This window comes from Cynocephalus volans, chromosome 2 (assembly GCF_027409185.1).
Source record: "Cynocephalus volans isolate mCynVol1 chromosome 2, mCynVol1.pri, whole genome shotgun sequence".
Taxonomy (NCBI): domain Eukaryota; kingdom Metazoa; phylum Chordata; class Mammalia; order Dermoptera; family Cynocephalidae; genus Cynocephalus; species Cynocephalus volans.
The window spans coordinates 82,307,606-82,331,893 of record NC_084461.1 but is presented as its reverse complement, the minus strand read 5'-3'; the positions used below and the strand labels follow the sequence as shown (position 1 = coordinate 82,331,893).

The 24,288-nt window shown below is 37.0% G+C and overlaps 1 protein-coding gene across 1 annotated transcript in view; it reads right to left on the bottom strand.

Moving 5' to 3' along the window:
• FAM81B (family with sequence similarity 81 member B) overlaps window positions 1–24,288 on the bottom strand; it is a 64,824-nt gene that overhangs the window by 11,427 nt on the left and 29,109 nt on the right. The window contains exons 5-7 of the mRNA XM_063087613.1: window positions 20,369–20,487; window positions 11,109–11,238; window positions 991–1,097 (exon numbers count right to left, since the gene is read on the bottom strand). Of these exons, the coding sequence (XP_062943683.1) occupies window positions 991–1,097; window positions 11,109–11,238; window positions 20,369–20,487 (356 nt within the window). The remainder of the gene's footprint in view (window positions 1–990; window positions 1,098–11,108; window positions 11,239–20,368; window positions 20,488–24,288) is intronic.

Below are 24,288 nucleotides of genomic sequence, written 5' to 3'. Positions count from 1 at the left end.
GGAAATGGTGGTCCTTTAAGCAAGAGAGATTTGAGAATAAAAGGGCCAGTATTATGGTAATTGGAAGGCAGGGCCTTGAAGAGGTGATTAGATTGTAGGACCATGCTGTAGTGAATGGATTAATAATGGTGGTCAGGCATGTGGTTCTGAGGGCTTTAAAAAGAGAGCACATGAGAAACTCTCTTTTTCTTCTGCCATTTCCTACCATATGAGAACATTGCATTGCTGTAAAGCCACCAGCAAAGAAGGACCTCACCATAAGTGTTCCCTGGACTTTGGACTTACGAAACTGTAAGCAATAAATTTCATTTTCTTTACAAATAACCCAGTTCTGGGTATTTCGTTATAAGCAACAGAAACAGACTAATACAGCAGGTAATTTGAATGTTGGGGGAGTCTTGTTGCCTTTACTACATTCTCCAGAGTAGGGGGAAATTCCCATTTGAGATGGAATAAAGACTGGTCTTCAAAACGGATAATGTAAAAGAGTAAATTGAGGATCTTGGAGGAAATATTAAAAGAAAAGCTTGTATGTCAAGACTGTTTTAAAAAATACTACGAAGGTACTTCAAAAAATTTGTGGAAAAATAGAATTGAAAGATAATGAGCATCTCTCCATGAACCTTTTGAAAACTCCTCATGTTTGATAATCTCAGGGAATCAATTTACATTCAATAGTGCTATACAGACTGAGGCATTTTAATATCCAACTGGTGATAAGTTAAAATTATAGGAAGGGTTGAAATAAGTACGTCAATTCACTTGAGATATTAAACAAGGAGAATGACAAAATTAATATTCATATTTCATCTTTTATTATGAATATTGTATAAATTAACTTTAGTGTAGAATATTCTCTGCATCAGTTTGCTCCTTCATTTCTTGGCCAGGTTCAAATTCCTGGGGTAGGTTTTATTTCATGGCAATGCTTTCATTAGGCAAAACTCTTTGAATGCATTTAACAGAATTAAAAATCTTCCGTTCACTTACTTGAATTCCAAAAGGTCCATTTCGTGGCGATAATCCCCCTGGACCATCTTTAAATTTGAAATTTGCTCAGAACTGGAAGTCTCTATCTTTCCTAAGAGCTGCATTACCTAATGAAAGTACAAGAGAGAGGTTTTTGTGTGTGTGAACAAAACCATCAGCACTTACATTAATTTATTCCTAACTTTATTCCTAAAGGAGCCAGGAAACAGACTTGAGCCTATGTGTACATTTGGAAATGATTTTTTTCAAATGAGTACGATTCACAGTTATAGTCATGCTATAAGGGAGTGTTCCATTCTGCTCGATAATATTCTTTTTGGTTATAGGCTACCTAATAATATAAGAAAAACATACTATTGCCATTAATTTGTTTGTTGATTTGTTAATTTGGTTAGTTTTTTTATTTTCTGTCTCCCCAGTTACAATGTAAGCCACTATATCTTATCACCACTATATCCTCAGTGCACATTAGTTGACTAAAGGTAAATGCTCAACAAATACTAATGGAATAAATGTTTAAATGCGCAATTAGGCTCTGAGGAAAACACACATGACTGGCCTAAGATTAGGCCTGAAGGATTTCCAAATGGTATTGACATTAACATAGTGAATTCCAAGTGAAATGACTTAGGGCATACAAAGATAGGAAAAAACAAATTTCAGTTCTGGAATTTAAGATTGAATTCTCAGTCCTGCCACATTGCCAGCAACACTGAGAAAATTCCTTTAGGTAAAAACTGGATGAAAAATAGATGCAGCATTGCAGCACATAATCACACCTAAACTAATCACTGTCAAGGACAGTGAAACTACATGATTGGCTTTGGCCAAACAGAATTCAGCTTCTGAAACAAACGGTCATGGGAGTGGAGGGCCATTTAATAAAATCAGAGTTCTCCTTAGAAAAGGAAATGGTGAACAGTGGAAGAGTTTGAATAGAAAAATGTTGGGTGGGCAATCAATAACACCTGAATGAATATTACAGGAGATAGCCTTAAAACAGGTTAAAGGCAGAAATGTTAAAAATAAAATAAAAGGCAAACATATGCCTGCTAAAGGCAAAGGAAAAGAAAGCAGGAAGTTCAATATTAATGTTAGAATGTTATTCAAGGCAAAATATGCTAAGAAAATAGGACAAAGATGGTCATTTTTATAGATGAAGAATAAAATCAGGTAGTGTTATGCCTCCAGCTTTATTTTTTTTGCTCAGCGTAGCTTTGGCTATGCGTGATCTTTTGTTATTCCATATAAATGTCTGGATAGTTTTTTCCATTTCTGAGAAAAATGTCTTTGGAATTTTGATGGGGATTGCATTGAATTTGTATATCACTTTGGGTAGTATGGACATTTTCACTATGTTGATTCTTCCAATCCAAGAGCATGGGACATCTTTTCATCTTCTTGTATCCTCTCTAATTTCTCTCAGCAGTGGTTTGTAGTTCTCATTATAGAGATTTTTCACCTCCTTGGTTAACTGAATTCCTAAGTATTTTATTTTTTTGGTGGCTATTGTAAATGGGCAGGCTTTCTTGATTTCTCGTTCTGCATGTTCACTATTGGAGAATAGAAATGCTACTGATTTTTGTGTGTTGATTTTGTATCCTCCTACTGTGCTGAAATCATTTATCACCTCCAAGAGTTTTTTTGTAGAGGCTTTAGGCTGTTCGATATATAGGATCATGTCATCTGCAAACAGGGGCAGTTTGACTTCATCTTTTCCAATCTGGATGCCCTTTACTTCCTTCTCTTCTCTGATTGCTCTGGCTAGTACTTCCAACACTATGTTGAATAGGAGTGGTGAGAGTGGGCATCCTTGTCTAGTTCCTGTTCTTAAAGGAAAAGCTTTCAGCTTTTCCCCATTCAGGATGATATTGGCAGTGGGTTTATCATATATGGCTTTAATTATGTTGAGATACTTTCCCTCTATACCTAACTTATAGAGGGTCTTTGTCATGAATGAGTGTTGAATTTTATCGAATGCTTTTTCAGCATCTATAGAGATGATCATATGGTCCTTGTGTTTGATTTTATTAATATGGTGTATCACATTTATTGATTTGCGTGTGTTGACCCAACCTTGCATCCCTGGTTACAAGAAAAAAACAAGCAACCCAATTAAAAAATGGGCAAAAGAGCTAAGTAGGCATTTCTCTAAGGAAGATATACAAATGGCCAACAGACATATGAAAAAATGCTCAACATCACTCAGCATCCGGGAAATGCAAATCAAAACTACACTGAGATACCATCTCACTCCAGTTAGGATGGCTAAAATCCAAAAGACTCTGAACGATAAATGCTGGCGAGGTTGTGAGAAAAAGGAACTCTCATACATTGTTGGTGGGACTGCAAAATGGTGCAGCCTCTATGGAAAATGGTATGGAGGTTCCTCAAACAATTGCAGATAGATCTGCCATACGACCCAGCTATCCCACTACTGGGAATATACCCAGAGGAATGGAAATCATCAAGTCGAAGGTATACCTGTTCCCCAATGTTCATCGCAGCACTCTTTACAATAGCCAAGAGTTGGAACCAGCCCAAATGTCCATCATCAGATGAGTGGATATGGAAAATGTGGTACATCTACACAATGGAATACCACTCAGGTATAAAAACGAATGAAATACTGCCATTTGCAACAACATGGATGGACCTTGAGAGAATTATATTAAGTGAAACAAGTCAGGCACAGAAAGAGAAATACCACATGTTCTCACTTATTGGTGGGAGCTAAAAATAAATAAATAAATTCACACACACACACACACACACACACACACACACACACACACACACACACACAAAACCGGAGGGGGGGGGGGGAAGAAAACATAACAACTACAATTCCTTGAAGTTGGTACGACAAGCAAACAGAAAGGACATTGTTGGGTGGGAGGGGGGAGAGGGAGGAGGGAGGGAGGTTTTGGTGATGGGCAGCAATAATCAGCCACAATGTATATCAACAAAATAAAATTAAGAAAAAAAAAAAGAATATGTATAGCAAAAAAATAAAATTTATATTAAAAAAAAGAATTTAAATTTAAAACATTAATAAAAAAATAAATAAAATCCACAGTGAAAAAATAGAGAGCTTTGTACTTTTATTTACTTTACATATTGACCTGAAAAGCAACAGCTTTTTAGAATAAACTAACAGAGAACAATATATTAGACTCATTACTGGTCAATAAGTAAAATATAAATATTGGAACAGGATGATATGAAAAATATAAATTTATTTAATCGATTTATATGCCAAACCATGTAACTTGGAAATAGCAAGCACTCATTCTTTCCCAGTGCTCAGTGAGCATTTGCAACAACTAAGCACATGAGACTATAAGAAAATCTCAAATTACTCCAAAAAGCAGGAAAAGCACATGCCTTAACTAACTACCCTGCACTAAAACTAGAAATTAATAAGTGTAAAGAAACAGAAATCCAGCCACTTGAGTAAAACACCACTCTTTTTCTAGTGTTTCACATGAAAATGTGCCTCTAAGGTCTCCTACTCCAAGGATCATCATTGTCCAAGGGCCTGACTACCATGCTCAACATCCATCACTGTGGGTCCAGACCACGCTGTGGGTCCTCTGCAGCCACAGGCTGCTCCCAGCCGGTGTCTGAGTAGTATTCCTTTGATGGTGACTTTGTTCAAAGAACCAAGGAACTTGATGAAACAATCATAGAATGACCTTGCAGCCTAAGGCCTTTCTCATCCTTTTCATAGAAACCAGACCTGTATCACAGTCTGAAGCCTCTCCCTGTCTTGTCCAGCTCTCTCCCCACTTTTCCTCATAGGTTTTTCTCACAGTAAATCTCTTGCACATCTAATTCCTTTATGATATTTGCTTCTCAAAGGATCTGAACTAACAGAAGTGTCGAAGAGTAAATCAACACTGCAATTACAACTTACTTAAGAAATGAAAATGAAAATACTACATATCGAAAGGACACAGGCAAATCTATAATCAGAGGTAAATTTGTGGCATTAAATGTTTTTATAATTATACAGAGGGAACGAAGCTATATACACTAACCATTCATTTTACAAAGTTAGAAAGAGAATAACAAATTTAAGCAAAGGAAAGCAGGATAAAGAAATGGACATATTGTGGGAGTCAGAAGCACTCCACAGAGATGTTCATGCCCTAATCCCTGGAATCTCTGACTATGTTATGTTACATGGCAAAAGAGATGTGCAGCTTTAATTATGGTTACAGACCTTAAAATAGGGAGATTATTCTGGATTATCCAAAAGGCCTAATCTAATCACATAAAGCCCTAAAAGCAGGGAACTTTCTGCAACTGGAGTGAAAGATGCAGCAGAAAGTCTAGTCAGAATGACTTGAAACATGAGATGGACTTGACCTGCTGTTTCTAGAGAGAGGCCACATGGAAAATGAGAAGGAAGTCAGGTAGCCTCTGGAGCAAAGACTGGCCCCAGCAGACAGCCAGCAAGGACCTCACTTCTACAATTGCAAGAAACCGAATTTGACCAAAAGCTTGAATAAGCCTGGAATAGGATTCATCCTCAGAGCTTCCCCAAAGGAATGCAGCCCTGCTGACACCTTGATTTCTGCCTGTGAGACCCTCAGCAGAGGATCCAGTATAGCCCAGCCTGACTTTTGACCTACAGAAACAATGGGATAATACATTTGTGTCGTTTTAAACCACTATGTTTGTGGTAATTTGTTATGGCAGCAATGGAAAACCAATAAGCAAACATTAAAAAAAAAAAAAAAAAGAAGAATAAGAAAGAAAGTTATGCGATTGATTTGTAAATGCAAAGCTGGTTCTTTGAAAAGGTAACAAAGTTTGTCCTACTCGAAATGTGAAGAAAAGAGAAAACATAAATATTAAAATTAGGAGTGAAAAAGGTAGTGTAGTTATGAATGTCTATCAGCCAAATAACATAGTAAAAACACTCTAAAAGCTGAAGTTATAGGTAAAATGGAAGCCCAATAATTATAGGAGACTTTAATTCACCTCTCTCAATACAAGACAGAAGAAGCAGACCAAAAAATAAGGACCAGAAGACTTAACCAGTAAGCTATTTCTTATAAATATTGACTAAAATATACATTCTTTTAGAATATGTACAAAAATTGACTATCCAGCCAAAGGGGGGAAAAAACCCTTAAAATATTCCAAAAACTAAACTGGTATACATAAAAAGTGTTACTTACAATGAGGCAAAACTAAAAGTGAATACCAGCATAACAAAATAAAAGGTCTTTAATTTGGGGTGGGGGTGGAGGGAACAATTCCTCTTAACTGTTCAATCTAAGGGCAAATACATTATGCAACTGCAGAATTTGTAGGAAACAATAACGAGGACACAACATATCAAACCCTAGAAGACATAGAGATCAAAGAATAAATGAGTGCTCAGGGAAAATTCAGAGTCATAAATATAGCAAAAAAAATAAAGAATATAAATATATGTGGTTAAAAAAGTTGGAAAAACTATTATTATTTAAAATCATAAGATTATGCATCTAGAAAAGACAAAAAAATGAAAAATTACTATAACTGAGAAGATAATTTACTAAGTTAGTGGAGTGTGAAATTAATATATCCTTCATAATATTCAACTTACAACTCAGTAGAAGATATAACAAAGCCCCTGGTTACAATAAACTAAAAAGAAAAAATGATAAAGTCTTGAAGTACATTTAACAAGAAATGATGATGCCCAATCTATATGAGGAAAATTTGAAAACACTGCTGAAGGATATAAAAGCAAACCTGAATAAATGGGAAGCATGCTATATTCTTAGATAGCCACACAGTATTATGAATATTGTCAATTCTAAATTAATTTATAAATTTAACATGATTTCAATAAAAATTAAAATAAGATTTATCTGTTGATTTATACTAAACAAACATTTTAAAATCATATGCAAAAACAAACAAGTATTACGAAGAAAAAGGAAAAAAAAAAAAAAGAAAGCAATGGAAGGGACAAGCCCTACCAGGTAGTAAAAATACTATAAGGATTCAATAGCTAAAGCAATAATTAAGACACATATTAGGAAAAACTTCAAGTGGAATTTAAGAGTAAATAATAAAGCCATCAAAGTGCTAGAAGAAATATGAGCAATTTTTTCAAGCCTTTGTGTAGGGAAGCTCTAACTGTGACTTAAAATTCCAGAAGCCATGGGCCGACCCCGTGGCTCACTCGGGAGAGTGCGGCGCTGGGAGCGCAGCGGTGCTCCGGCTGCGGGTTCGGATCCTATATAGGGATGGCCGGTGCACTCACTGGCTGAGCGCGATGCAGGTGACGCCAAGCCAAGGGTTGGGATCCCCTTACCAGTCACAAAAAAGACAAATAAACAAAGAAACAAACAAATAAACAAACAAACAAAAAAATAAATAAAAAATAAAATTCCAGAAGCCACAAAAGAATGGATGAATTCAGCAGCAAATAGAGAATATGTCGAAGGTCAAGACACCAATGACAAGCTGGAAAAATGTATTTGCAGCTCATATCATAGAGAAAGGGTTTATCTCCTTCCCATATAAAGAGCTCCCAGAAATTGAGAAGGAAAAGAATAATAACCCAAAAGAAAAATGGACAAAAGACATCACTAAAATAGTAGTACAAAAATAGCTCTTAAATATATGAAATGATGCTTAACCTCGTTCATGATAAGAAAAGCTACTGAAAATATAGAGATACTGTCTTTTTCCTATAAGAATGGCAAAATTCAAAAGTTGAACGAAACACCATTGGTGAGGCAATGGTGATATAGGACATTTTACATATTGCTGGTGGTGCAATAATGTAAAAGCTCTATAGAAAGCAATTTGGCAAGATCTTTCAAAATAACAAAAACATGGACCTTTTGACCAGAAATACCACTTCTGTATATTTATCCTACAGATTATCTACACACCTACAAAACGACATAAATGCAAGCTTATTCGTTGCAGCATTGCTTGAAAGAGCAAAATGTTAAAAAGAATCCTAATGTCCATCTATGAGAGACTGAGCAAATGAACTATTACATACAAAGGAATAGTATGCAGTTGTAAAAAAGAATGAGGAACAAATAGACTCAAGGCTTAAATATAAGACCTGGAACTATAAAACTGCTAAAAGAAAACATAGGGGAAACACTTTAGGAAGTAGCACTGGGCAAAGACTTTATGAATAAGACCTCAAAAGCACAATCAACAAAAGAAAAAATAAATGGGAATATATCAAACTAAAAACCTTCAGCACAGGAAAGGAAACAATTAATAGAGAGAAAAGACAACCTACAAAATGGGAGAAAATATTTGCAAACCATGCATTTGACAAGGGATTAATATCCAGAATATACCAGGAATTCAAACAACTTAATAGTAAAAAAACAAGTAACCCAATTAAAAAACAGGCAAAGGAATTAAACAGGCATTTCTCAAAGGAAGACATATGAATAGCCAATAGACACATGAAAAAATGCTCAATATCACTAAGCATCAGGAATATTCAAATCAAAATAACATTGAGATATGATCTCACCCCAGTTAGACTGGCCGTTATCAAAACGACAGAATAACAAATGCTGGTGAAGATGCAGAGAAAGAGGAACCCTCCTACACTTTTGGTAGGACTGCAATTTAGTGGAGCCATTATGGAAAATAGCATGGAGGTTTCTCAAACAACTACAGATAGAACTACCATACAATCTGGCAATCCCACTTCTGGATATATACCCAAAGGAATAGAAATCATCATGTTGAAGGAATACTTGCACTCCCATGTTTTTCACAGTTCTGTTTATAATGTCCAAGGATTGGAACCAACCTAAATGTTCATTGATAGATGACAGGATAAGGAAAATGTAGTGTGTGTGTGTATATATATATATGTATATGCCATGGAATACTACTCTGCCATAAAAAAGAATGAAATTCTGCCATTTGCAGCAACGTGGATGAATTACGTTAAATGAAATAAGCAGTGGACAGAAAGAGACATCCCCATGTCCTCACTCATAAGTAGGACCTAAAAAAATAAAAAATAAATAAAAAAGAAAGAAAGAAAGAAAGAATGACCACAATAATATGTCGAACTTTCAAAAGGAGAGAACAGAACTGAGGTTACTAGAGGTGGGAAAGGGAGAGGGGGAGAGATAAGTGAGAAATTGGTAAAGGGTCACAAAAGATGATTACCTTGTGTAATGTTAAATATACCGATTATATTGATTTGAGCATCACATAATGCATTACATAATGATATTCAGCATGTTCCCCACAAGTATGTGCAATCAATTATGTTTCAATAAAAAAATTTATGATTAAAGAAAAAGAACGAGGAAGCACTCTGTGTTTCAATATGGAAAGATCTCCAGAATATGTTTCCTTAATTAAAAAGAAGGGTAGGTTCAAAGAAATATATGTATAATATGCTATCTATTGTGTAATAAAAGGGGAAATAAGAATATGTATTTGCATTTGCTTGTGTCTGCATAAAGGCATACTGAAAAGATCCACAGCATACTAATAAAAATGGTTATCTGTGAGGTCATGAAAAAATGTAATGAATGGTGACAGAGGTAGGAGGGAAAATTCTCAGGGTATATTCTCTTCTATAGTTTTGATTTTTGAACCATACGTAAGCATTACCTAAAACAACAAAAACAACAACAAAAAACCACTAAGCACACCCCCCAAAACACAGAGAGAGAGAAACAGAGAGAGAGAGACAGAGACAGAGACAGAGAATTATAGTTCAATGTCACTTCTGAACTTAGATGCAAAGTCAAATACTGAATTATTATGCAATAACTGTATAGCTTTTGTTACAGAAATGCAGGAATGTTTCAGTACTGGGAAATGTATTAGCACATGAAGGCCAAAGAAGTGAACAAACAAAATCCTCAAACCAAAAAACAACGAATATGGTGAATTAAGGCATTTGTTGATGTCTCAAAGGCACTTGATAAAATTAAATGTTCAGTCCTGAAAAACACTAAGTAGGAATCAATGAATACTTTCTTAACATGATTAAAAATATTTCAAATCAATAGCCAACAGCAAACAACAGAGACATTCCCAGTATAATCAGGAACCAGATAAGCTGCCTTCTATGACCACTTTTATTTAACAGTGTTCTAAAAGTTCTGGTCAAGACCTTAAGAAAAAAGTGATGAGGTTTTAAATCAGAAAACCAGAGACAAAATTGCCATGATATGTTGTTGATATGATTGAGTACCTTAGAAAACTAAGAGAATCAATGAAAAAATTATTAAGATGGTTGAGTAGAAGGATGGACAAGAGGAAACAGACGGGACTGGAGTAAACTGTGTGCCCCAGTGACATCCACTCTTGATTAACTGGCTCCCACCAACAAATAATCAAACACCAAACTTTTTATATCTCTGATTCCCAGAGGATTTCTACTTTGTTGTGCCTGAACAACTTCAAAGGAGATGTGCTTCTTTTACATAAAGTGTGTGAGAAAGTAAGGCACAGAAAACTTTGCATTGGACTCCACTTTAGTTAAACCATTGACTGGGAAAATGAGCAAGGGAAGAGAGCCATTTCAGGAGGAAAAGATCATGAACAAGGTGGAGAACGTGTAATATCCTGGTGTGAGCGGGGACCTACCTACAGGTAGTTCAGTACCACTAGGCATAAGGCATGAATCAGGAAGCAAAGGTAGTAAGCAGGGACCAGTGTAGAAATGGCCTTTATAATCCAGGCCAAAGGACTTACATGTTATTTTGTAGGAGACATAACCTGTTGCAGGGTTTTAAGCAGGGATGTGACATGATCAACTCCCATTTGTGTTGGACCTTTAATAATAAGAGCTTCCGTAGGAAATCCCTTTGCTTATAATCCTTGGTTCCACAGTCTTTCAGGGAACCCAGAGAGTAAGAAAATAATGGCAATGGTGGAATCCAGCAACATAGCTGTGTTGGAGCATAGGAGACACTCATTAAATATTTGTTGATTGAAATGACTGTACTCGTGTATGTGAATGGGCTATCATATTTAAATCCTTTGGAAGAAAAGAGTTATTTTTTAAAAAGTACCACCTGACTGGGAATTTTGATAAGCTATGATCTTACATCTGGCAGTAACACATAATATGAGTTACATCTATCTTGAGTTACCTTCATATCCAAGTTCTTGGAAATAGTTTCTAGGGCAGACATGAGCTCCTGCATTGCTTTCTCAATCTGCCGGTACTCCTGCCTGATGAGGTGAATGTCTCCAGAAAGCTTCACAATACTTGAATCACATCTAGTGGCAACATGAAAATTGGTGTAAGGTCAATAGGCTTGTAACATTTTTTTTTTTTTTTTTTTTTTGTCGTTTTTTCGTGACCAGCACTCAGCCAGTGAGTGCACCGGTCAGTCCTATATAGGATCCGAACCCGCGGCGGGAGCGTCGCCGCGCTCCCAGCGCAGCACTCTACCAAGTGCGCCACGGGCTCGGCCCGACTTGTAACATTTTTAATACTACAGTAGGACCTGTGTGTTCATTTGAGGGCAGAAGTTCTAAAGTTCTTTGAATAATGAGTTGGTAGATGTTGGAGAACATACAGGAATCTTCTTCATTTTTCTCTTCTTTCCCTGCTGGGAGAGATACCAGGTTGGATACATTGACACAAACCAGAGCACCAAGTTGGAATAGTTTAGATGGGGACATTGGGGTAACCTGGGGGAAATTTTACATTTTTAGCTTGATATTAACTCAGTCATAGGAGTTACAGCAGATTTTGATGTAATCAAAATCTCTACCACTTCTCTACCATGTTCTGAGTCCACTTTTCTTCCTTTAGCCTCTTTCCTTGGCTCCCAGACTGCCAATTCTCCATTGGTTAGAAAAGGTATCCCAGCCAACCAAAATCTTCCAATTCATCTTCAAAAAACAATTTCTTACCCTCTTAGTCCCAGTCAAAACTCCTGTTCCTCGAGTGGTCACAGTCAGGTGTTGTCTTGTGTTAGGACAAAAACAATTCACACTAACATATGAATGAAGCTTTGGTCCTTAAGATTGCCTTTGATGCTTTAGGGAATCTAGTGAGATCTAGTGATCTAGTGGGGATCTAGTGAGATGGAGCAGAAGTTAAAGGTTATCCATCTTCCCAGCATGTTGGGGGGAAAAAGCACACAGAATCCACACACCCCATCACCCATGGCCTCTCCTGGGAGACAGCAAGTCACACACTGTATTAATGATCAGTTTCAGTAAACTCTCATATGTTTCTGAAAGATAGGATGCAGAGCACTGAAGGACTATGTATTTTGTATATCTGAGTTAACTTTGTCGAACTTTGACATTTGTCATTTTATAAAATAACTGTTGAATCTCATTACATTTTCACGTTGTCATGCTCAGTGCTATAAATATTGTTTGTTTTACGATTATCAACAGAAAGAAATTTTTTTCCTTAAGATTTTTGGTGCCAAAGAGTTGAGCCAAAGGTGAGTTGGGATGGTAATTTTGCCTAAGCATTCCCTTGAAGGGTTACCAGGTGACTGATGGGGATGCGGAAGCCACTGGGGAAAAATTGGGAGTTAACTTGATCAAGAATGCAAGCAGGATGGTAAGCACCAAAGTCGTGGTCAAAAGTCATTTCACACACTTGTGTATATAAACTATTGTTGTTAAAACAATGCCTCCATCGTTGCTTCCTTAAAATGTCTTTATGTGAGCCCAGACACCATAAAAAAAAAAAAAAGAGTCCTTATTAAGACCCCGAAGACTACTCAGGAGTGGTTGCTGCTCCCACCACTTCCTGCCACCTCCTTTTCATCCCTCCCTTGTTGCCCACCCGCAGGGACAGCTGGTCTGTGCAGTGGAGGCTACTGGTGAAGAATTTGGTCTCTGGTGTCAGATAGTCCTGCTTCTGCTACTCCCTATGTTTGTGATCTGGGACAAGCTTCTTCTATGAGTTTCAGTTTTACTCATCTGAAAAAAAGTGGGTAATGATGCCAAGGTCACTGCATACAGCTGCACAATATGTCCACCACATAGTTCTAGGGGTGCCAGACACGTGGGTGACGACGTGAATAGTGTCTCCTGGACAGTAGTGCTCAGCCTTTAAAACCATAAGTGGCTGTCTTGAATACTGTTACTTCACAAGGTTACTTAAGGACAGAAGGAGATGATGACAGTACCTGGCTCAGAGGGAGCTCCCACACAGGATTAGCAGCGGTTATTTATTTACACATTTTAAGAGTTGTCACCCACTCATTCTCACCTCCCCAGCCTCCTCCACCCCCCAGCCTAAAACCTCACACACTGAAGTCAAGGATTGATTTGTTAGTTTTTCAAAGCTGGACTCTATATTCCAAGGAAGTTTCTCCACCTCCTTCTTCCTTAGAATGATTTTATTGTTTCTGTTAAAATAGTACATGCCCATTACGAAAAATTTCACGTAACACAAAAAAGAGCAAAGAGGAGAGTTAACATCATTCCAAATTCCGCCTCTCATAAATAGCATTGTTAATATTTGGTGTATTAGTGCGTCTCTGTTGATATGACATAGATACCAGAAAAGAAACCATATTTATCACTTACAGTTTAGGAGACTGGAAAGTCCAAAGTCCAAGGAACATAACTGGTGAGGGCCTTGTTGGTGGGTGGTGACAGCAACACAGGGTGTCACATGGTGGATGGGTGAGCAGAGAGAGAGCTTCTCACAAGCCCTCTTTTTAAAGCCATCAGAACCATCCCCACGACCACCATTAAACCATCAAATGGATTAATTCATTCAATATGGCAGGGTCCTCACAACCTCATCAACTCTTCAAGGCCCAACCTTTCAATTACGGTAATAGGACTTCCCACCCTCAACAGTTACATTGGAGATTAAGCTTGAGTGAATTTGGGGGACATTCAAGCCATAGCATTTAGTTATCATTCTGTCCATGATTTTTTTATATATATATATATGTAATCTAACATACATATAAAATGTGTGTGTGTTTATATATACACACACAGAGATAGGAAGATAGAAATACAATAAAATAATTTTTAAAATATTTGGATTATATTATATAACCAATTTTAATTTGAAATATTACATTTAATTTTACTTTAATCTAAGGAAAGAAAACTGTAGTGAAAAGTGGACAAATTCCTGAACTTAGGATATATACATATTTATTCACTATGAGGAGATACTTGTTTCTAAAAAAGAAGTTATAAAAAGCTATAATAGATTGGGATTCATTATACTTTTTACAACTACCTTCTCAACTTTAAACATTATTTGTTGAACATATGCCAAACAATGAGGAAATAAGTTTATATACTTGCTCCTTCAACAGTTTTTCTTAATACTTTGCTATTTTTAAAATGTAAAATTTTATGATTTTCACTATGCTCTGTAACTAGAATTCCTATAGTATTTAATCTTCCTTCTACATTTAGGTTTTATATTGGTTGACAGTCCTTTTAAACTGTGATTTATTTTCTAAGATCCTTATTTTGATTTATTCCTTGGTTGGCCAGATTTCAAAATAAGGTCTCAGGAGTGTTAGAATCTTTAATTTCTTGAATGCTTGAGAATGCCTGCCTGTTCTCTTAAACTTGAAAGATAACTCAGTTAAGATAGCATTTTTTTCTTTTGTTCAGAACACAATAGAGTGCTCCATTTTTTTCCGGCACTGGTCAAGGTGAAGAAGTCTGAGGAAACTACATTTTTCCATCTTTTACATGATTTGCTTTGTCTACTGGGATGCCCAGTGATCCTTTACTTTCATGTTTAGTTACTTCAACCAGGATATCTTGGTTTAATTGTTCTTTTATCAATGTTTCCAGGGTCACAGTTTTACCTTTTGATCCATAAATTCAAATCTCTGTTTCAAGAAATCTTTCTTCTCATATCTACGAATATTTCTTTTTCTGAAGAATTTGTTCTGTTTCTTCTTTAAGGGCTTCTATTAGGTTTATGTCGGATGTGTTTTACTTTTCTATCATATATATAATTTCTCCATAATCATTTCTTTTATCAAAAAGCATTTTTCTTTCATTTGGTGTGGTTTACTCATGCTTTTTATCTTTTGCAACTTTTATTATTTTTAGTTGGATTTATTCTATTTCGGGGGTTTCTAAAGTTGATATAATTTCTGTAATATTTTAATTTAATAATATTTAATTTTTTTCTTTCACCTTATCCACGAGCAATTTCAGTTTGTTATCTAATAATCTCTTTTGGGGGGAAACCCTTTTATATCTTTTTAAAATTAATTTTTATCTCATCAAAGTAAATCATGCCCATAGTTTAAAACTCGATAATAACTAGAAGGCTAATAACGCACTACAGTGGTTCATGGTCCTGACTCCCTGTGCTGCTCTCAGTTCCTCTTCTTACAGCCAAGCTTGGAGCCTTTGAGAATTCTGTGGTATAAAAGCAGGTCTTTCTCAGCTTCTCCTACAGCATAAAAATTGGCTTTATTAAGTTTGCTAAGGCAGTTTCCACATGTCCATCTGCTTTTTAGGTTCCAAGACTTCTATGCTGATATACCATCCTTGTGGGTTTATGTTTTAAAGAGAAAATCTTTATATGGTAGATTTAGTGGGACTTTGGGAAGAGGCCAAATTACACATGACTATTCAAGCAGCAATCTTCTTTTAGCTTTCTTTTGCTCTTAATTTCTTTGAAACCTGAACTTTTGGTCTGAATTCTTCCTGTGCTTTTCTAGATAATTCCTCTCATGAAGCATATTCATCAATCTTTTGCTTGTGTTTCATTCTTTCTATGTGTCCTGTCTATCTGTCTGTCTATCTATCTATCTATCTGTCTGTCTGTCTATCTATCTATCTATCTATCTATCTATCTATCTATCTATCTATCTATCTATCTATCTATCTATCATCTATCTATCTATCATCTATCTATCATCTATCTATCTATCTATCTATCTATCTATCTATCTATCTATCTATCTATCTATCTATCTATCTATCTATCTATCTATCTATCTATCCATCCATCCATCCATCCATCTATCTATCTATCTATCTATCTATCTATCTATCTATCTATCTATCTATCTATCTATCTATCTATATATCTATCATCTATCTATCTATCTATCTATCTACGATGGTTGTGGAGGTGATTTTTATGCATGACTAGATTCTAACTATCGTTATTTTAGTTTTGAATGCTTCTGGCTACCTGCAGAAGATCATTGAGTGAGTTGGTGGTGGGTTGATGCCATCCTCTATTAAAATTTGCAGTATCAAATCTAATATTATTTAGGCCTGGTGGTGCGGGCACCTTTCCCCATTGTCCCTTCAAAAAACAGATTGGGGTATCTCACAGCAAATCAATGTCGTAGCTTCTCTGTTGTGACACTACAGCCTCCTCTCCTTTCTCAGCCAGTTTCTCTGAGGTATGAACTGGCAAGGAGGTAGGTCCTCGATGACAGAAATGATAAAGAACACTGTCGCATCTTCAGCTGCTCTGTGTTGCTGACCTGAATCTCTAAAGGGTCATTTCCTTTCTCTCCAGTATGTTGCTCTATTCCAATTATTTTGCTTATGCCTTTCAGGATTATGACTCTTGATTTGGAGGAAGTCATTATGTTTAAGGTCTGAGAAGAACTCTATCAGTCCAAACATCATAGTATTTGGTAAATGTGCTCGGTTCGTGGTTAGTGGTTTTGGCAACTTCCGTGTTATATTAACGATAAAGTTTTTGTTTTCCTTCTTTTACTTTTCACTGGCTTTGACATGTCTCTAGTGATAGGAGTGGAAGAAAATGTCTTTATTTTGCCCTCTTTAACCAGAAGTATCCCCTCTTAACTTTTTAAAAGTTGATATTATCCATAATAGCATTATGTTTCTTCAAAGGACATGATTTTGCATTTAATCCCATATCAACACAATTTATCATTTTTTTCCCCATATTCAGATTTGTCTTGGAGTCCCAAAGAGCCAAATGTAGCTAGAAGGTTGTTCTCCTCTGCCTGCTGCTACAGATCCATCCCCATGGGTGCCCTTTGCATGCTTGCTTTTTTTTTTTTTTTTTTTTTTTAACTTTAGACTAATCTATCAAACAGAGGAGACAGTGTCAAAATCAGCCTGGGCAACTTGGAGAAAACCTCATCTCATTAGAAGTACTTGCTTTTAAACTGCCACTATAAGGTGTAAAATTTAAAGCACATTGTAGTTATTAATACTGAGCCTGATTTATGAAGCAGTAAAATGTTTGCTAGCAATTATGTTAAAATGATCAACTTAATTTCACTTATGCCAAAATGCTAATTGGAATTAAGGTGACTATATGTGGAAAGAGAGTAATCAATCTACCTTAGCTTGTTCATTAGTCATTTGTCTGGAAAAAAACACAGAAAAGAAACAGGAGAGGAAGGATAAGTTTAAGTCTCATGGCTTTTAGCCAGGTTGTCTCAGATTACCAAATAGATTTCAAAAATTTTCCATTAAAAGGAGACATTTCAAGGAAAAGTAAAACCTTGTCCTATAATTATTGCTTAAGATTAAAGAGAAAGGTAACAAATTGGAGCAAGGTAAAAAGAGTTGTACATCTTCTTAAGGTAATTCCATTGATCTCTTGGTTACTTTTAATCCATTTGTTATTTAGTCTTGTATGTAAAACAGGATTTACAAGAACAAAATGACAGGTAATGCAAATGGTTTGCAGAAAGAAATAAATAGTAGTAGTGCCATCAGCATGCCACCAAATTGAACCAAATTATATTTCATTCAGAACAGATGTTTGGTGTTTATCTTCTTTGCAAAAAACATGGCACATCTAAGTAGGATTGTAGATTTTCTGGTGTTTGTTTTATTATCTTCCTTCATAATTCACCCAAACATTACCAAAAAAGTTTGTATGTATCAAATATTATATAATAAAATATGTAATTATATATAACTATTTGTTGGGAAAATGGAACAATTTGGTCAGGCTCCCCTCGCCTCAGAGCCAGTCCAGAGTCGTTCGGTAAACATTATGTGTGTGGGTGGAGTAGGTGTACCTGTGAGGCGGTGCCACTTTGGCTGGTGTTTTACTGCCTCGGGCGCCTGCCCAGCACAGCCATATCTTTCCAGACCTGTACCTTCCAAGGATTGTGTGGCTGGTTGCCTAGCTTATAGACCTCCGTGAAAGGGTCTGGTGACCCAGCCTGGCGTGTGAAGGGTTTGTGATCCAGTCTGTGAATGGGTTTGAGGGGTCTGGGAGCTCCAGACCCTGCCCTAACTCAACCATCAGCCCAGTCGGTGCAGGATTACTTGGCAGGTAAAACAGCTACCACAACTAGTGTGGTCGTCTAGCAGACAAATTGGCATCACGAACAGGATTAAGAGCTAGGCAATTGGTGCTGTCAGGATTCCAGGCCTTAGACAGTAGCTTTAGCCTAGCCAGACACTATTTTATTTATATATTTATATACAATATAAAATACATGCAAAATATAATACATTATATACAATATTAATAGATAAATAATTATATATATATGAGTATATATATGTGTGTGTGTATAGTCTTTGGACTGTTAGACAGTTACTTTTTCTTGATAAGAATTTTCCAACCATGATTATTATTTCCTAGATAATATATTTCTTTAATTTTTAAGAGGAATGAAGCCACACTCCAGAACTATGGAGTCTTTCCCAGAGCCACTAAATTGTTTATGTTGTAGGCCAACCAGAAACCTGGACATCCTTTACACACACATCCCACCCACCGCCTACCCCCAGCCTTCCCCACTTAGCTTCATGCCCATTCTGGTTAATATTCCACAGGTGTGTCATACACAACATGGTAAAGACCAAATACATGATTACCCCCAGCTTCTCTTTCCACCTCCTTGTCAAAACTGCTCCTCATTTCATATTTCCTTCTCTGTCAAATAGCATGAGTCAGTCCTCAAGCCAGAAACTTCAGTAGTTATCCTTGACTCCCTGCTTCTTAACTCATCTTCTATGTTTATTCATGAACTAATCCTGTAGTTCCCAAATGTCTATGTTATCTGTCCCTTGCTCTAAACCTCCATGGCTAGTGCCTTAGGTTAGGCCCTTGCCATTCTCACCTGGATTGCTGCGATAGCTTTCCTCTGGTCTTCACGCTCTCTTTCTGTACCCCACCAATTCAGCTACTAACGGAATGTCACTAAATATGATATGTTACCCTCTTACTTAAAATCCTCCCATGGACTATTTATAACCTTCTATATAAAGTTAAAACTCTACCTTGGCCCATGAGATCTCTCATCTCCCAATTCTGGACCACTTCTCTGCCTTCATCTACCATCTCTCCCTAAATGCATACTCCGAAATACCATTCCCACAGGTAGGCCCTTGAACATGTCACAATAATCCTTCCCACAGTTCTTTTACACATATTATTCCTCCTATGTGAAGTGTTTTCCCCACCCTTCCTTGTCTAACTGCCTGCTACAAATCCTTCAAAACTCATCTTAGGTTCACCTCCTCCAGGAAACCTCTCCTTTGCCCTAATCTGATTTGGATATTCCACAGCACCCCAGGCTTTCAGTGTAATATTCACCTTATTGCTTATGGAGGGAGCTTGTTTTGCCAGGTAAATTGTGAACAGCTACAGAAAGTTGCTGAATTCTAGCCCACTGCCTGATGTATGGTAGGTGCTTAATACAATTTTGCCAAATTGAATGGATGAATATCTTAGGAGAGTGCAGGTTTGAATGTGTCTCCTCCAAAATTCAGGTGTTGCCAATGAGACAGGATTAAGAGGTGGACCTTTAAGAGGTCATTAGGCCATGAGGGCTCTTCCCTCATGAATGGGATTAAGGCCCTTATAAAAGAGTCTTCAGGCAGCTTTCAGGTAGCTTGCTCTTCTTGGCCTTCTGCCATGTGAGGACACAGCATCCCCCCCCCCCCTTCGAGGGATGCAGTCTTGATCTTGGACTTTCCAGACTCTAGAGCTGTGAGAAAATGAACTTCTATTTTTATAAATGACCCAGTCTCAGGTATTCTGTTATAGCAGCAGAAATGGACCAAGACAAAGAGGTTTCACTTAGGTGTTAATGGTCTAATTCTTGTTTGGTTAAGAACACTTCTGAGAGGATTACCAAGATGGGAGTGGAGGTATTTCAGGAGAGAAGAGGTCCTGGGAGAAAATGTAGAGATGGAGGTATCCATTGTCAGCCACTCACAAGTAATTTTTGACGTATCTGCCAGAGTGGCCCTGCCATTGTTAATACCTACAGATTTTTTTTTCTGAATTGCATACCAGTAATGCTTTTGATTTAGAAATATCATGCACAAGATATTTAAAACTTTATATCCATTTGGCAGCAAATCTATTTTGTTGTTTTCTACAATATGAAATTTGAGAATTTGAGAATTTGAGAATTCAGTGGCCAAGAACTGACTGCTAAATGTTAGTTAATACGCTGCTTCTCACCTGGCTACTCTTCCTCGAAGATCTCCAACTCCCTGTAGGTGTTTGATGTTTATCTCCTGCACTGCAAAATTAGTTCCTGTGGCCGCCTGATCTCGAACTCTTATTTGGTCTTCTAAAATCTGTAATTTTGAGTTAAAACATTAATTTCTCATCACACATTATAAGAAAACACCATGTAAAGTAGGGGTTACAAAATTGAATGCGTTTCTTAGTTAGGCTGACGGTGTAAATGAGTGAGAGAATCCCATCTCAGAGAGAGGCAATCTCTGCTCAGCAGTGGCTTGATTCCAGCTGATTGTTGCCAGTTGGGAATGATGTCTCAATAATGTTTCAACAGAAGCTCAAAATCCAGACTTTTTGTGGAATCTCAAAGTTTAAAAATATTGGCATCTTATTCAAAATCTTTTGTAAACACTATCTGGTCCAAACAGAACATATTTATTATGTTGATATGACCATGGGTTGTCATTTGGCCATCACTGATATAAAAGCTTTTCACAAAATACCTGTTACATAATGGGTGGTAAGTTTAGCAAAAGGAATTTTTCAGTATGGCATTGGGCAAGAGGTCCTTTACAGACTGAATCAGAACCACAATGAAGCTAACACAGCTGATGCAAGCAAATCTGAATCAAACTGTTTCATACGCATAAAATGGTTTGTTGTTCTAGGTTTCTTAGAGAACATGAGAGATTTATATATAACATAGTTGTTTTAATTTACGTTTGTGAATTTGACTAGGAAAAGAAGAATTTTTTGTAACAAATCAATTACCACAATTTCAAAGACCATATACAGAATCTTTTACCCATTTGTAAACTGTCAGATTGAAACAAACTAAAAATAGCTTTAATTGAAGAACTGAAACTGTCAAAAACATTAGCTAGAGTTTGGTTTTGTCTTTTTGCATGTATGTAGGGTTTTTTCCTTCTTTTTTTGGATAAAGAATAGTGATGAAAGGGAAACTGTTCTACTATATACTAAAACACTTTATAAAACAAGGATGAGTGAGTGTGGGAATGGTGTATAGCCAGCTAGATCCATGTGTAATGGATTGAAGACCCTGGTAAATGTAGCAAAGGAATGTGCTATACATGAGATACACAAATCCGTAGGGGAGGAATTTCACAAATGGTGTTGGGATCTCTCGTTACTTATTCAGAAAACATTCAATTTAGATCCTTACCTCATGTCATATATCAATACAGATTTTAGAAAAAATAGATTAAAAATATAAATTAAAATTAAGCCGTAAAAATAACAGAAAAGAGAAGAGATCATTTCTTCTCTGAATGAAGAATTTTCTCATCTTAAAAGTACAGTAATCCCCACTTATCCTTGGGTGTTACGTTCCAAGACCCCCAGTGGATGCCTGAAACCACAGTTATTACTGAACCCTATACGTTTTTTCCTATACATACGTACCTATGATGAAGTTTAATTTATAAATTAGGAATAGTAAAAGATTAACAACAATAACTAATAATAAAGTAGAACATTATGACAGTTAGAACACATATTCTATTCATAGCTTCCGTCCACAAATTTAATGCCTTTTCCATCTGAATTAAGCACTTACCACACACTGTGGCCATAACTTTTGCAGTTTCAGGTGCAACAACGAAACTAGCTTGAATCTCTTTTTCCACCTTCACAACTTCATGGATAGAAGATTTGTTCTTTTTGTAGATCTTAGCAACCTCAGCATATGATTTTTTTTCTTTCCTTAAGTCAAGAATTTTCACCTTTTCACTTAAAGAACTTTACAGCTTTTTTGGCATATCTGAGTTGCCAGCATCACTTCTCTTGTGCTTTGGGACCATTATTAAGCAAAATAAGTGTTATTTGAACACAAGCACTGCGATACCACAACAGTTCATCTGATAACTGAGATGGCTACTAAGTGACTATCAGGTGGGGAGCATGTACAGTGTGGACATACTGGACAAAGGGATGATTTATGTCCCAGGCAGGACAGAGCTGGGCAGTACGAGATTTCATCATGCCACTCAGAATGGCACATAATTGAAACTTGTGAATGTTTATTTCTGGAATTTTCCATTTAATATTTTTGGACTTTGGTTGACCTTGGTAACTGAAACCATGTGAAGTGAAACCACAGATAAAGGGGGACTACTGTAATGAGAAAAATAACAAAGCAAAATATTTGAATGTTTAACTTTATATAAAACTTGTAAAGTAATTGTAAATACAATTAAGATATAAAAAGCAAACTGGAAAAACATTTATAACAAATGTTGTCGACAAGGGTTTCAGTGGTATGCTGCAATCATCATACACCTGTCTGTGAGAACTGATTGTACATATCTCTTTCCATCTTTGTGTTCAGTGTCATCATGCTGGATGATTGAAAGTACAGTGAGAGTATTTACACCATGGAAATAGGCAGGCAAATACTACAAACCAGATTCCTCCTGCCCCCTGTAAAAAATCAACAGCTGATTGTTAAACATTTACCAATGTATCATTGGTTCTTATCCTTAATATGTAAAAGAGCTCATCAAATCAATAAGAATTAAAAAATACTAAAACTCCAAATGATAAATTGGCAAAAGACATGAACACATTATTGGCAGAGGAAAGGCAAATTGTCATAGTCACTTTTAAAAAGTGGATTTTAGAGGTGGCCCTGCCAGGGGAGCTGGCACAGTGGGAGAAAGGCGGTAGCATCTATTGTGCCATGAACAGGAGGAGCTGGTCACTCTGGGTGATGGGTCTGCACCGGGCAATGGTCAGTCAAGATTTTCTCTTTCTAAAAATTTTATTCTGAGCCCAGCCAAGTGCGTGCCGACCAGAGAGGCACCCTGCTGGAAAGGCCCGATATCCACAGAGACTACATGCCCCACAGTGCCAGAACGTGACTGAGTAGGTAGGCCTCACTGCTGCCAGATCTCATCCCCAGCCCAGCCAAGTGCGTGCTTACCAGAGAGGCGCTCCCTCAGAGAGGCCCAAGTCCTGTGGAGACCACATACCCTATGGCACCAGCACGCGACCTAGCAGGAAGGCCTCACCACTGGCGCACCTTATCCCTAGCCTGGCCAAGTGCATGCTGACTAGAGAGGCACCTCCCCAGAGAGGCCCAAGACCTGAGGCGACCATGTGCCTGAGGCGCCAGGGGGTGGCCAAGCAGACACTGAAGCAGCCATGCCAAGTTGGCAGCCCCAGCAGGATCCTAGCCAGACAATACTGTCGAACCAGTGGACTGTGAAATCCCTTGCCACAATGACTAAACATCAAAGGAAAGATACCAGAAATATGAAAAATCAAGAAAGTACATCACCAAAGGGTAATAACTCTCAAGCTCTAGATCCAATAGAACAAGAAGCCCTTGAAATATCTGACAAGGAATTTCGAGTGATAATTCTAAGGAAACTAAATGAGATACAAGAAAACTCAGCTAGACAACACGATGAAATGAGGAAAAGTATGCAGGACCTGAAAGAAGAAATGTACAAGGAAATCAATGCCCTGAAAAAGAATGTAGCAGAGCTTGTCAAGACGAAGAATTCATTCAATGAAATAAAAACCTCAACAGAGAGTTTAACCAGCAGGCTTGCAGAAGTAGAAGAGAGAACTTCTGACCTTGAAGATGGGCTGTTTGAAATAACATAGGCAGACAAAAAAAAAAAAAAAAAGAATTAAAAACATTGAAGAAAATCTAAGAGAGATATCAGACAACTTTAAGTGCTCAAATATCTAAGTCATGGGTTTTCCAGAAGGGGAAGAAAAAGGAGATTGCATTGAAAACATATTCAACAAAATACTGGCAGAAAACTTCCCAGGTATAGGAAAAGACACAGATCTTCAGATTCAGGAAGCTCAAAGATCCCCAAACATATTCAACCTCAAAAGGTCTTCTCCAAAATATGTTATAGTCAAATTGGCAAAACTCAAAGACA